Source organism: Sardina pilchardus, chromosome 4 (assembly GCF_963854185.1).
Source record: "Sardina pilchardus chromosome 4, fSarPil1.1, whole genome shotgun sequence".
NCBI classification, from domain to species: Eukaryota; Metazoa; Chordata; class Actinopteri; order Clupeiformes; family Clupeidae; genus Sardina; species Sardina pilchardus.
The window spans coordinates 21,286,927-21,301,257 of NC_084997.1; the positions used below are offsets into that span (position 1 = coordinate 21,286,927).

At 50.4% G+C, this 14,331-nt stretch overlaps 1 protein-coding gene across 5 annotated transcripts in view; it reads left to right on the forward strand.

The window, feature by feature from the left end:
* The window catches only part of dip2a (disco-interacting protein 2 homolog A), a 134,370-nt gene that overhangs the window by 70,405 nt on the left and 49,634 nt on the right, over nucleotides 1-14,331 (forward strand). For all 5 annotated transcript variants that reach the window (XM_062534525.1, XM_062534527.1, XM_062534526.1 and 2 more), the window contains exons 2-4: nucleotides 1,321-1,392; nucleotides 7,685-7,804; nucleotides 8,139-8,258. In XM_062534525.1, coding sequence (XP_062390509.1) covers nucleotides 1,321-1,392; nucleotides 7,685-7,804; nucleotides 8,139-8,258 — 312 coding nt within the window. The remainder of the gene's footprint in view (nucleotides 1-1,320; nucleotides 1,393-7,684; nucleotides 7,805-8,138; nucleotides 8,259-14,331) is intronic.

The window sequence follows — 14,331 nt, forward strand, 5'->3', positions numbered from 1 at the left end:
AATATGTTTTCCAAGTGTGCCACAGAAATGATCCTTTAAATGGCTGTTTATGTTATCGTCGGAGAATTTGGCGTGACACGTGAGGCGAGATCTGCTCGGCTACTCTCCTCTCCGCTCTGTCCTTTCTCTCTCTCTCTCCTTTCTCTCTCTCTCTCTCTCTCTCTCTCCTCTCCTCTCTCTCTCTCTCTCTCTCTCTCTCCTCTCTCTCTCTCTCTCTCTCTCTCTCCTCTCTCCTCTCTTTCCTCCCTCAGTGTGCTGGACATTCAGCCTGTGTTATATGGATTATGTGCATTATCACACACTATGGTTCAATCTATAGGGGTTTGGGGTGTCATGGGAATATATGTTTTAGCTTTCAGTTCTACTCCATTGTAAATCTGTGTTTTGCCTGAGCAATGTGAAATTGGCCTTGATATGCCTATAAAACTTGAATTGTGAGTTTGTGTGATTGTGTGTCTCTGAGGTGTGGACTCAAAGTCCTGTGTGTGCATGTGTGCGTGTGTGTGTGTGTGTGTGTGTGTTTGTGTGCGCGCAGTATTTGCATGCTACTGCCATTTGCTTTCAGCCTACTGAGTATGTTCCACCGTGTGTGTTCTGCTTTCAAGTGAGTGTGTGTGTACACAAACAGGGCGTGGGAGGTACAGTAGGTATACCAGACGAAGAGGCCGGGGTTCAGACGTGTTTAGAGCGCGTTGAAAAAGCACGTCGCACGTACCGTCACCTCCATGCAAGAGGCCTGGGACGGTGGTTTTGGTGAGAGGCATTCATTTGTCTGAAGGTTTTACGGGATGTGGGAGATTGTGAGCTGCCCAGAGAGTTCCAGCCGTTCAGGAGTTTTCAGGAATGCAGGCCAGGGTAGCTCTTTTTTTTTTGCTTTGTTTTTTTTTTTGTCTCAAGATTTGATCAAGCACGGCCAAGACTTTGTGCTGTGTGCTGCCTTGCTGCAACACACAGTGGGTTTTGTGTGCTCCTTCTGGCCTCTCTCTCTCTCTCTCTGCCCTTCCCTTCCTCCCTCTCTCTCTCTCTCTGCCCTTCCCTTCCTCCCTCTCTCTCTCTCTCTCTCTCTCTCTCTCTCCTCTGCTCTCTGTCACACTCTCTCTCTCCTGCGTGTCTCTTGTCACAGGGGAAAGATGCTACGCTGCCCGGGGCTATGACCCCCCCCATCTCCCCCCAGTAGTCTCAGGGCAAAGGGCTGGCGCGGGTTAGAGCGATGACGGACACAGACGTGGTACAGACTGCCCCTTACTCACCTCTTCGTCTCTCTCTCTCTCTCTCCCTCCCTCCCTCCCTCCCTCTCTCTCCCTCCCTCTGCCTCTACAGGGGACATCACGCAAAAGGGCTATGAGAAGAAACGGAGCAAGTTGCTGGCCCCTTACATCCCACAGATCCAAGGTAAGAGATCCTAACTGCTCTCACCCTTCTGAAGCTCTTTTGTCCACTACTGCAGCAGCGCTACTGCCCTTGTGGAGGACACATACTATAGGCGGTGTGCAGTAGCCTGTGTCCACTCATGTTACTTTGTTAGTTGGTGAGCTAGTTTATTTGTTGTTCCCTTAGAGACATTCTTTACTTCATTGTTCATGCTTACAGGCATAGGGATGGCACGTATAATACATGGGCAAAGACATAGGGGCGGCACATACAGACATGCATATTATATATATTATATACATTTGTGTCAACGGTTTGACCTTGAATGTATTGGAAGACTAATGTCAGGGGAGCAGTTGTGGAGAGAGTATGTTGGTGCTAACAGTGGGCACTAAGTGGGCATCTTGGTCGTCTGTCTTTACTGTTACTCAGTTGTGTACCCCCAGTGCTGTCATCCTGGAAGATTGTGTTTTTGCACCAACGATAAGACCGCAAGGCTGCTGTACAGCTACTGAGTTACTCGCATTACAAAAATGCCAGAATGTTCGCGGAGCATTTGACCTGTTCTACCTCTGGCTCCAAACGACAATAAGATAAGACGTAATCCTGCGGTAGGAATTTTTATTTTCTTTCACTCACTCTCCTTCTCTCTCCTGTAAGTGCTCATCACAGCGTTCTGTTCTGCTGGAGACATGGCGTCTGTCCATTCTCCAGAAGAGCATAATAAAGCTAGCATTGTTGTGAAACGGCGTCGTCTGATTGCCGAGTCGAGGCGCGGCGGTGTAGCCTTTTTTCGATTGGCTGCGGTTGTTTTCCGTTTCTGTTTTCGGAGGTCTGGGAACGGAACAGACGACAACCTGCAGCATCCATAACGGCCATCGCTTCTTAAATAGCTCGCACTCTTAACAGCCAATCAATAGTGAGTGGAGTGGAGTGGAGTGGAGTGGAGAGTGGTGGAAGAGGGCCTGACGCAGGGACTCCATGCGTCACCATTAGCGTGTCCTGTGGGTGCCGTGGAGGGGCGCGGGGGGGCCTTGACGACGGGTTTTAGACACGTCTCTAGGGACGGCCTCAGCCTGCTCCTGATTCTCACACACGCTCCGCTCCGCTCAGCTCCGAACCGCGCCGCTCTGCTCGTGTCATCAGTCTGTTTTGCTGCTTCTTAACAGCCACATGGCCCCCAGGTCCACCACTAGTGTGTGTGTGTGTGTGTGTGTCTGTGTGTGTGTTAACACATGTGTGTTTTTCATGTGTGTTTTTCGTGTGTGTGTGAGTGTGTGATTGTGTTTTTTTATGTGTGTGAGTGTGATCATGTTTTTTTATGTGTGTGTGGTTTTTTTTATGTGTTTGTGTGTGTGTGTGAGAGAGAGAGAGAGAGTGTGTGCCTGTGTGTGTGTTTATCTGCATGTTTATTTTTAGCCCTCGCCAGAGATGCCGGGGATGAATATTTTATGAGGCTTTTGTGGCGGCCCCTGTCTGCCCTTCTCTCCGCACGTCGTGTTTTTGGTTTGGCCGGCGGCTCTGGAAAAGGACTGGGGCCCTGGCGCAGCAGGCCTCGCTCCGCTCCGCGGCCCTGATGTCTTTCCCAGCACTGTGACAGGCTCTGTCATTAAGGTGCCATTGTGCTCTCTGGCCACAGCCGCCGCGGCCCCCTTTTTCCCCGACATTGGCCTCCTCTGTCCTAGCGAGCCATCTCTCTCTCTCTCTCTCTGTCTCTCTCTGTCTTTTTCTTGCTCTCTCTCTCTCTCTCACTCACTGTCTCTTTTTTTCTCTCTTTCTGTCTGTCTCTCGCTCTCTCTTTCTCTCTCTTTCTGCTGGTCTGTCTCTCTCTCACACACTCTGTCTCTGTCTCTGTCTCTCTCTCCCTCTCTCTCTCTCTCTCTCTCTCTCTCTCTCTCTCTCTCTCTCGGTCTCTCTCTCTTGTTTCGCTTCAGTTAAACAACAACAACAGTTCCCAGTGATTGCAGTGCTTGAGTCATCAAAGCTATGGGTTCAGTACGCCGATGAATCACGCGGTGATTTAAATCATGTAGCTTCTCTGTGTACTGTAGTTATTCGTTTTAACCACAGCGCCCTGTTCAGGTGGTGTGCAATGTAAACGCCCCATCAGCATATGCACTCGGTAGCTCGTCGTAAACCTGTTGCCGAGCTCGAGGCCCCTTGGTGAGAGTGATTCAGTGCTCCACGCTGTGATTGGCCCAGGGGCTCGGTACACAGCGTCGACTCACGGACCCCCAGCAGACCCGCTGTGCCGAAACTGTACCCCCGGGGGGCGGGGGGGGGGGGGGGGGAGAGAGAACCCTGGAACCCTCGTATGAAGTGCTTCTCGTTCCGCCCGGGCCGTGCCGCCGGCGTCTTTATGGGCTCGTATATAACAGGATGTCAGCGTGGCTCAGATGATCCAGAGAGTGTAAAACGATGTGAAACGGCCAGGGGATCCAGGGGACGGCCGGATCGTCTTTCACCGTGGTGCTACCAGCTCGTCTTACTCAGGCAACCAGCGCCCCGCACACAGCCCACAAATCACTCTCCTGGCCGCCGCTCACCAGACGAGGTGCCAAATAACGTGCTCCAGATTGTCCATGTGACACCGTGATAACATGGCTCATGAACGGGCCGCGGACGTTGAACCACTAAGTCGTTTAAACAATCTGGAAAAATATGCAGATCAGCCACCCCCAAAAAGGAGCGCCAGGCAGTTTGTTCCTGTTTGCTCAGGAATTAAGGGATGGAATTTTCCCTGCCTCCCTGTGAGGGTGGTGGTGTTTTTCATTTGTCTTCTCCTTGCAGGTTTACCTTTGACGTTTGTGGTTGGTAGGCTAATTAAGAGCTGTTGCTTTCAGTACACTATGCAGAATAATGAATGGCTCACAGACAGAAAGGTAGACTCCAGTACATGCTATTACTTTTTAAATCCTTTGAATCAACCAACTTGAATTCTCGACTGTGGAAGGCTAGCCTGCGATTGGTCTGAGAGCATTTCTCCCCGGCGACTCTTAAAAGGCTCTCCCGGCGTTAAACAGCTCTGTTTTGTCAGGCCTTTGTGAGGCCACCCTGCTGGGATGACACAGTGCTGAGAAACGCAGCCAAACTTGTGTGAGTCCAGTCCGGCTGGGGGGTCGGGACACTCGAGCCATTTTCTGTGACTTATTGAGCTAGCGTTGACCAATGCCGCGGTACTCTCTTGCTCCGTCCTGAACTAGTTGCAGCCGGTCAGATCCATCCATCCCCAGGAGAGGCGGTCGGCCTGGGCTCAGGGATGGGTCAGCAGCCCCTGGCAGGGGCGATCCCCGGGGGGAAGACATCCTTCAAGATGAAGGTAGTAATTTAATCTCGGCCCAACACAATGGGAGACATTAAACTTCGCCCTGCCAAAACATGCCAAGTATGCATGTGTCTTCATGAGAAATCCCCTCCTAATTGAACAATGAACACTGCAAAGTGGCCTCAGTGCTGAGTTTGGATCTGGGTCAGTGAGATGCACTGGAATGGCCTGCCCCCACAGTCTTTGGTGGTTTCACCCGAGGCTGTTTGGATCTTGCCTGTACGCAGCCATGATCTTGGGACACTTCACTTTACAGTGCATTTAAATCAAAGAACAGATTTACTGTAATTTCCTGTGTATTAGCCACATTGTGTATAAGCCGCAGGGCTGTGTTTTTATGCAAGTTAAAAGAAACAAAAAACATATTAGTACCATATTAACTGTCCCCGTGTATCGACCTCATAGCGGATGAAATTTGGCAAAATCAATGTATAAGCCGCGGCTAATAGTCGGGAAATTACGGTAGGTTCCTTGATTGCAGTGTTGTGTCCACAGTAGTGACCAGTTCCATACTGTGGAGGCTGAGGGTCCTGAGGCCCACAGTCTGGTAGTTTCACCCGAGGCAGTTTGGATCTCGTCTGTACAGTATGCAGCCATGATCTTGGGACACTTTACTCTGCAGTGCCTTTAAAAGACGGAACAGATGTAGGTTCCTTGATTGCGGTGTCGTGTCCACTGTAGTGACCAATTCTATACTGTGTCTAAGTCTTGGGGTCCAGAGCTCCATGGAGTACCTGACGGAGGAGGGTCCGGCCTCTCTGGAAACTCCGCAGGACTCGGGGCTAATATTCAGGGTCAGTGGCTTGCTCAGTCCTCTTTGTTCCTTTGTTTAGTGGATGTGTTGATTGTTGCTGCGTGCTCTTTGGTCCAAGGTAAAAAATAGTTTGGGTAAGAAAAAGCAAATTCTCTATGACCAAGGCACTCCACAGGTTTAAAATGTCTTTAATAGAAAGTAGACATGTCCAACAAGGGCCTAAAAATACCCACGAAGCGTAGCGGCTAGGGCCTTCTTCAGGGCATGACTTGGGGCTACTTTGAGGTGGAATGGACTCTTCTGGAAAGCATTACAGGAAGGCAAAAAGCATCGTTGCTCACCAGCCGCGACCCCGTGGAGCAAGCTGTGCACGGCAGTGCCCCTTCCTAAATGCCCGACACAAACAGGAAATGCACTGCGGGTGTGTTGTTTCAGCGGAGAGAGAGAGAGAGGAAGCACTTGACGTGTGGCCGAGCTAAATGTGGGGTTGGCACCACACATGTTTTTCCATCCTCTGTTATTCAGAGTTGCAGAGGGTATATATAGTTCCTTTTTTTGTTGGTTTTTTTCTGTATTTTGATGGGCGAAGGGTTCATAAAAGTGAAATTCCGTAGAGGCCTTGGAAGCGAAGTATGACTTGCATAACCGCAGTGTCGTGAGTCATCAGGAAAGACATTCTTTGTAAAAAGGTGAAGAATTTGGGGTTTTTTTTCTGTCTTCTTTGTTGCTAATTTTGGAACAGCAAAAGCCAGGGAGTTGTCTTGGAGATGTCGAGAGGGCCCTCATTTGCGGTAGTTTTTCCGAAGCATAGTTAGGATTCTCGTGTTATTATGCAGTCCGGCTCGATCAGACGTTCCGCCCGCGGCACACAGGTTTTTAAATCGAGCCTTTTTTGGGTCTCGTGTCTGAATATAATGTTGGCCGCGCTCGACGTCATGTTTCTCTGCGGTAAACCGTGTGGCGTGTGCATCCTCAAACTCTGCTGCTTCATGCCATTGCTGCTCCGCTGCTGAGCTTTTCACAACCAGGGATCGGTTGGTCAACACTTCCCATTTTCACAGCCCATTTACAGATCAAATAAAGATTTTTTTTTTCTCCTCCAACTATTCCAGACGTCTGTGCCTTTTCCCATTTATAGTCACCCCTTGGAGTGTTTTCTTAGCGGCTTGGTTTAAACTGTGAAACTGAAATGGAACGAATTCTCAGTTTTCTCTATCCTGAGAATGGAAGGCAGGTCTTTTGAACCTTTTCAGGCATTTGTTTGATGTCTGCAGTAGAGCACCTTTTTAGATGATTGGTGCCTTTTTTATATATAAGATTGAAACAAACTGAACAATAGCTGGCATTTCTAGCATGGCATGAAAGCCTGAATGTCAGTTGGGATTGATGTGAGCCAGTCTGCACTCTCATAAATGCCAAATCTCTGCCGAATACCCAGTTACAAGACAGACGACAAGAATATTGACTATTACAGTCTAGAACACCTCACCCATAATACAGAGTAGAACATGGCCTGTCAGGAGATATAGCCAAAATGGCAAATATTATTGGACATTCGTGGACTCAGCTAGTGGGAGACTGATGTCCAGGCCACACATACTGTATTATTTTGCTCACACTCATAGACTAAAACAGAGAGGCCCCCCATGACATTCAGAGCCAGCATCCTAGTGATGGATGGCTGTGGGGCCATCATGCAACAGCATGTCCCTTCCCCCAGCTATAGGGGTCTGGTGTGGGGACGTCCTCAGTCCCCAGACACACATGCCACCTGTGGGGTCTGCTGATGAGGGTAGTGTGTGTGTGTCTGTGTGTCTGTGTGTGTGTGCATGTGTGTGTGTGTGTGTTTTCATCGGCGGCGGTGAGCTTTGAAACTGAGCTCTGTGATTGATCTTCCTCTGTCAACGAGGGCAGAAGTGGCCCAGATCCACTGCACAGTGCTGTTGGATACTTTACATTTTTGATCACTGGCAGTGTGTGTGTCTGTGAGTGTGTGTTTATAAGTGTATGCGTATGTATGTGTGGGGGTGTACTCTAACACGCGCATGCACTCTACTGTGTGAACTCCAAGTGACCCACCTTAGAATGCCAGCATGGTTCTTACTGAGCTGTAGGAAACAGACATAAATCCTCTCTCCCTCTCTCTTCCCTTCCTTCTCTCTCTCTCTCTCTCTATCCCTCTATCCCTCCCTCTCTCTTTCTATCCCTCTCTCTCTCTCTCTCTCTCCCCCCAGGAGTAGATCCATCTCTTCAGATTGAGCACAGAATTCAGGCGGCGTCCCAAGCTGCTCCAGCTGGCTCCAAACAGAACAAATCGCGGACGCCAAACACGCGGGATGAGCGTTTCCGCTCCGGTAAGAGCAGCCCCGCTCCCATCACTAGCCACAAGTGGGCTCATCCTCTGTCTAGCCGCCATAGTCCAGCTTACAGCCCTGCACAACTATGGAACCGTGGGACAAAACTAAAGGAAACACCAAGGCTTCAAAATACATGTTCAAAATATATTGTAATTATTGTATTACTCAGGTTGTCTGCACTGTGTCATTGATGAAGCATTAAGCTTATGTTTATCAAGCTCAGTAACATTTGGAAATCAAGATGCATGTTTGTCCTGATGTGATGTTTTGATATTTTGCTTGTGCATTGACCCTGTGTGTGCATATTGGTATTCTGTTTGCTGTCCCTCAGATCTGCACACAGAAGCCGTACAAGCAGCGTTGGCCAAATACAAAGAGAGAAAGATGCCCATGCCCTCCAAGAGACGCTCCGTGCTCGTCCAGTCCTCGGTAGAAGCATGCACGCCCCCAGGTAAGACGAGCCCAGCTCTGTCCCTCTCCGTCCCCCATGCCCCCCCCCCCCCCAAACCCCCCCGAGCGCCATGACCTGAACAAACACGAGGCAGTCTGACCTCTGCAAAGTGACACCAGCTCACCCGACGCGCTCTCCTGATCGAGACACGCTGCCGCCCGCTGCGGGGGGGCGGGGCCGTCCTTTCGGTTCAGCACCCCCCCTCACCTCACCCCCCCCCCCCCCCCCCCCCCCTCACCTCACCTCACCCCCCGGTGATTGTTGTCGATGACATTTCGGACGGACGGAGTTCATTACCGTGTGGAAAAAATTGCCCTGGCCCTGTTTGAACGAATCCCTTTCTTCATCTCTTTTCGACGGGTGAAAAAAGTGGCCCTCCCCGGCCCGGTTCCCAGGCCACCCTCCCACTCGGCTTGTGGAACGGCAGCATAAGTGGATGTTTAGCATACTTGGAGGCTCGGTCCTGCGGAGGCCTCTGGGTCTGTGTTGTGGTGGTGCTGCTGTTGTGTTGTGGCGGAGATCGTTGCAGTTCGGGCCGTAGGCACTTGCTCTCGGGAAAGGCCAGCCCTTGTACAGCGAGGGGGAGGACATTGTTTTCTTCTGAGGCACTGGTGACATTTGTGAAGTGCAAGCAGAATTATCACACAGCGCAAACATGTTTCTGAGTCTTCAAGCTGTGTGGAGTTGTTGTTAGCATCTCGCCTTGTGTTACGCTAACAACAATTGCCCTTTTTTTTGTCAGCATTTCTTCCTTGTTATTTCTCAACTCGGACTTTCCAGATATTTTAGCCATCCCCTTCTTTTTAACTAGCAATGCACCTGCAGCATAATTGGCACGCAGAGATGCCCATCTCTTTGATGTGTCCAGATGGTTTACCATAATTTCCCAACTACTGTATTAGCCGCGGCCTAAACATTGATTTTGCTAAATTTCGTCAGCTATTAGGTCAAAACATGTGGCCATTAATATGGTTTTCGCTTCTTTTAATGTGCACAAAACACTATCCTGCAGCTTATACAGTATGTGGCTAATGCGGATATGGATGAGTCATGTTGAAAGTGTGTTTATTGATTACAGTAATGTCTCATACTGTACACCCATTTAAAGCAGGCACCTCCCAAATGGCAAACAGAAAGCAATACAAAATGACAAAACGACAAAGCGACTAGCAATGCACCTGTTCTAGAGACTGAGCTCATCGGCTCCTCTTCCAGAAGGTTCTCTCTCCTACACTGAGGAGGTTGTGTGAAGTCACAATGGCACATTCTCATATGTTGACATGTAGAACTTGCACGTGGTGCTTGTGGCAATGAGATCACTATGTTGCGTTGCCTTTGTGTGGGGCCATTGTTAATGAACTTAGAGAGCGGCTCAGAGAGCGACTGGCTTGCGCTGGACCATCTCTCTTCTCTCTGGCCTGGTGTGTGTGTGTGTGTGTGTGTGTGTGTGTGTGTGTGTGTGTGTGTGTGTGTGTGTGTGTGTGTGTGTGTGTGTGTGTGTGTGTGTGTGTGTGTGTGTGTGTGTGTGTGTGTGTGTGTGTGTGTGTGTGTGTGTGTGTGTGTGTGTGTGTGTGTGTGTGAGTGTGAGTGTGGGCCGACTGGCTGAGTTAACGGGATTAGGAGTTCAGAGGTTGGGCAGCTCAGGCCAGCAGCAGGACACTCATGCATGTGTCCAGTGGGGAATCAGGGTGCGCTTCAGTGCGTCCATTGTCTTTCAGAGAGGTGATGCGTATGCAGGCAGACACCACACACACACACACACACACACACACACACACACACACACACACACACACATTTATATACACACCCATTACCTCACAGAATGGGGTCTGGAGAAGCTAGTCTGTAACAGCAGGGAAAGACCAACGTCCTAAATTTGGACAAATAGTACGCGGTGCCTTTGTGTCCCTGTGACTGGCAGCGCTCCCACCCCTGGCGTGGGCCTCAGTCTGGGTAGCTGTAGCTATAGCTGTGTGCCCAGGTCAGGCTGAGGGTGACCCTGCAGTCCTCGCTCTGTGAAGCCACTCATTGCCCTGGAGAAGGGTGTGGACGAAGACACACACACACACACACACACACACATATATATTGTCGTCGTCGTCCCCGCCACACACACACACACACACACACACACACACACACACAGACACACACACACACACACAAATCTGCCTGGAGAAGGGTGTGGACGAAGAGACATGACCAGTGCCCAGTCCGGCGGCACAGATTCTCAACCCCCACCCCTACAGTACACACACACACACACACACATACACACACACACACACACACACACACACACACACACACACACACACACACACACACACACACACACACACACACACACACACACACACACACACACACACACACACACACACACACAATCCTCAAAGCCACTCCTTATGTAATCCAGCCTCTTCCAATCCAGCAGCCATGTGACCCGTTTGGGGTTTTGCATACGTATCAGACTGTGTGTAATATGTGTGTATAATGCGTGCGCGTGTGTGCGCATGTGTGTGTGCGTGTGTGTGTGCGCGCGTGTGTGTGTGTGTGCTTGTGCGTGCGTGTGTGTGTGTGCTGACCCCCTCTCCCCCTGTATCTGCTGGCTGGCTTTGCAGACGGTTGTGGTGTGTCATGGCGCCCCTCTCCCCCCTGTGCTGTGCTGTGCTGTGCTGTGGCTGTGTCCTGGGAGGGGGGCTCTGTGCTCTCCCCAGCCTCATCTGGGCTCTCTGGTGGTGCCCACGGGGTGGGGGTGGGGATGGGGGTGGGGGGACAATGCACATAATGGGAGACTAATTTGAAGATGTTGGATGTTGGATGTTGAAGTTCCTGTTTTCTGCACAGTGTTTCTTTTTCTTGCCATGTTTATGTCTATGTGAGCTGGTTTTGTAATGAGGATGACTTTTTTCCTCCTCAGCTCTCCCCCTTTACATCTCTCCCTCTCTCTCTTTCTCTCCCTCTCTCTCTCCCTCTCTCTCTTTCTCTCTCTCTCTCTCTCTCTCTCTCTCTCTTTCTCTCTCTCTCTCTCTCTCTCTCTGCTTCCTTGCTTCCTTCCCCTCTCGCTGCATCTGTGTCAAGGTTATGTAGAGATTGAGGAGAGAGCATGTGAGAGATGTCAGACCTCATGAACTAATGAGGTGTTTTTCTTGAAACCAGGCTTCCCGATAAGCTCATCGCCTCCTCTAGCTCACCCGGTGTTTGAAGCGGAGGGCAGGAATCGTCTGCTCTGTTTTAAGCCCACGTCTATGGCACCGGCAGTCATTTTTTCCCCCTCTGAGACCGCGCATTTCCATACCCTAGTATTTGGCATGCTGTGTTGATCGGTAGGGTGGAAGCATAACAAATCCTCTTTCTCTCCCCCTCTCATTTTTTTCTCTCCCTCTCTCCCTCTCCTTCTCTCTCTTTCTACTTCTCCCTCTCTCTCCCCCTCTCTTTCTCTCTCCCCCTCTCCTTCTCTCTCTCTCTCCCTCTCTTTCCCTCTCCTTATCTCTCTCACTTTCTCTCCCTCTCTCTCTCTCTCTCTCTCTGGGGAGGAAGGTGGATTGGACAGGCGGGGTAAGGCGTACGTTGATAATGATGATAATAAAGTGAGGTATCTCTGCGTGACTGTGTGCGTTTGTGTCCACTCCCCCCTGGCTTCCTCCTTCCTTGTGTGCTGGTGGACACACTCCGCGCGCTAATCGCACGCCCCGTGGCTGATTAATGAGCTCATTAATAAGACATTAATCAGCCCCCACCTACAGTACAGGCCGCCCCATCCGCCAGCCAGCCGGGCCTCATCCACCCTCTTAGCACAAGAAGGGAAGCTCACAAACGTAAACACCGATGCATCATGTCCCAGGGGCGATCGCTTTACGGTGAGAAACGGTAGTAGAGGGGTAGGGGGGAGTGATCGCTTTACGGTGAGAAACGGTAGAGGGGTAGGGGGGAGTTAGCTTCAGGTTTCTACCGCAGGCTTATCTCAGTCTTTTGGGGTTCTGTTAGCTTAGCTCTGCTCTCCTTCACGGGTAAAGCCTAGTGAGAAATACTGCTTTTGATGGACAAACGGGTGCGTTCACAGACCTTGAGGATCAGGGAAGAGTTGATGCTCAAAGATAAGCAGTAGTTCTACTTCTGGTGTGTCGATGTTGAGGTGGAGGTTTTGTGAGGCGCTGCTTTGCAGCGTGAACTGGACTGCAGCCTGGGCAGTAGTCAGGGCTTGTTAAATCACCGACTCCTTGTGAGTGCATTCAGCAGTATGCTCCAGTTCAGAGTGCTGTTAGGTTTTTTATGGATCGGGCAATGCAGCTTTAATGATCTCTTTTTATATGGATTGTATTTCTGTCTTTCCTTCTATAATATGTATCTGTTTATTTATTTATCTATCTATCTATCTGTCTATCTATATCTAGTCTGTGCCATTTGTCTGTCTAGTTGTCTGCTTGTCTCCATGTCTGTCTGTCCCAATCTCAATTTGTGTATCTGTTTTTGTCTGCATCTGTATATTTGTGTCTATTTATGCTCTTGTCTACTTGCCAGCCCCCCCCCCCCTTCTCTTCTTCTTAAGTCCGTTCTCTCCTTTCCTCTGTCTCATAGAAAATGCACTGTTGTGGGAAATAAACAACACCCAACCCAAAGCACAGCACTTCATTCATTTGCACTAAAAGCAGGGGAAGCGTGCTCGGTCCACCCCCAGTTCCCCCCAGCTGTAGCAGACATCAGTGACCGCTCCTAATCCCCTTCAGCCCTGTCCAGCAGTGTCCAGCCGAGGGCCTGAGAGTGGTCTGCCATTGCGTTTTGATGTGGTGTGTGTCCTCATCGCCCACTTTGGAATATGAAATGGAAATACACGCACGCAGTCCCATGGCAGCAGACCTGCGCTAGATATTGCATACTGTAGTCGTGCTTTAATTGGACCGCTCGCTGCTCGATGAGATGACCATAAAAGGAACCCACACTGTTTTGCTCGCTGTGTTTCTATGGCAATACAGGCTGGTCAGGCCATCTTTCTTCGAAGATGTTTGACATATTGAGTTTTTTTTTTTTTGGTTCTTGTTCTAAATGAAGTCTTATAGCATATGCAGAAATACAGAGCAGTTTTATTTTAGCCCTGCGCAGCATGACGGCACATCCAATACGTGATTCACTCCAGACTCTGGAGACGCTGGCGTTGCGAGAGTGCCGTAATAGGAAATTCTGTTTAAAGTGATTCTTTGAACACACACACACACACACACTCTCGTGCCCTTCATGCATTTATTATTGTCAGTTTTTCTGTGCTCTCCAAGCGTATTTTTATCTTTTCTGCTGTACAGACACGACTCCGATTTCATTGCCGTCTCTCCCCCCCAAGAGGAGAGTGTGTGTTTCTCTTTTAAGTCTGCCGTTGCGTAACGCTATCGATCGGGCCAGAGGTGCGCTCCCCGGGGGAGCCGCTGCCGGGGCCAGTAAACACGCTCCCGCGCTTGTTTTCCACTCCGGGCTGATCCCAGATCAGCAGCCCAGGGAGCCCGAGGGCGCTGTGCTGCAGGGGAAGAAGGAGAAGGGAGGAGAGGAGAGAGTGCAGAGAGAGGGAGAGGGAGAAGGAGAGGAGAGACTGCAGAGAGAGGGAGAGGGAGAGGAGAGGAGAGGCGAGACTGTAAGGAGAGGAGAGGAGAGACGAGACTGTAGGGAGAGGAGAGGAGAGATTGTAGGGAGAGGAGAGACTGCAGAGAGAGGAAGAGGGAGAGGAGAGGAGAGACTGGAGGGAAAGGGAGAGGAAGAGGGAGCGGGAGATGGTAGTAGACTGTAGGGATGAGGCTGTACAATCACCAGCGTCTAGAGCAGAACAAACAAGTGCTAATGAGCTCGGCAGGCGCCCAGTTATCTGAGCTGAGAGTGGAAAGCCCTCGCTCGTGTTCTGGCTCTTGTTTTGCAGCGCCGTAATGGCTGCTGTTTGACTACAGTAGCAGTAGAGATGTCGCGCTGCTTAGCTTCTTCTTTGATGCTCCCTTGTCATCCGCCTCCGAGCGCCCTTTTTTCCACGTCTCGTTGTCACGACGAGGCGGCTTTGTTGTCGACCGCTAACCGTTCTCAGCGCTCGTCT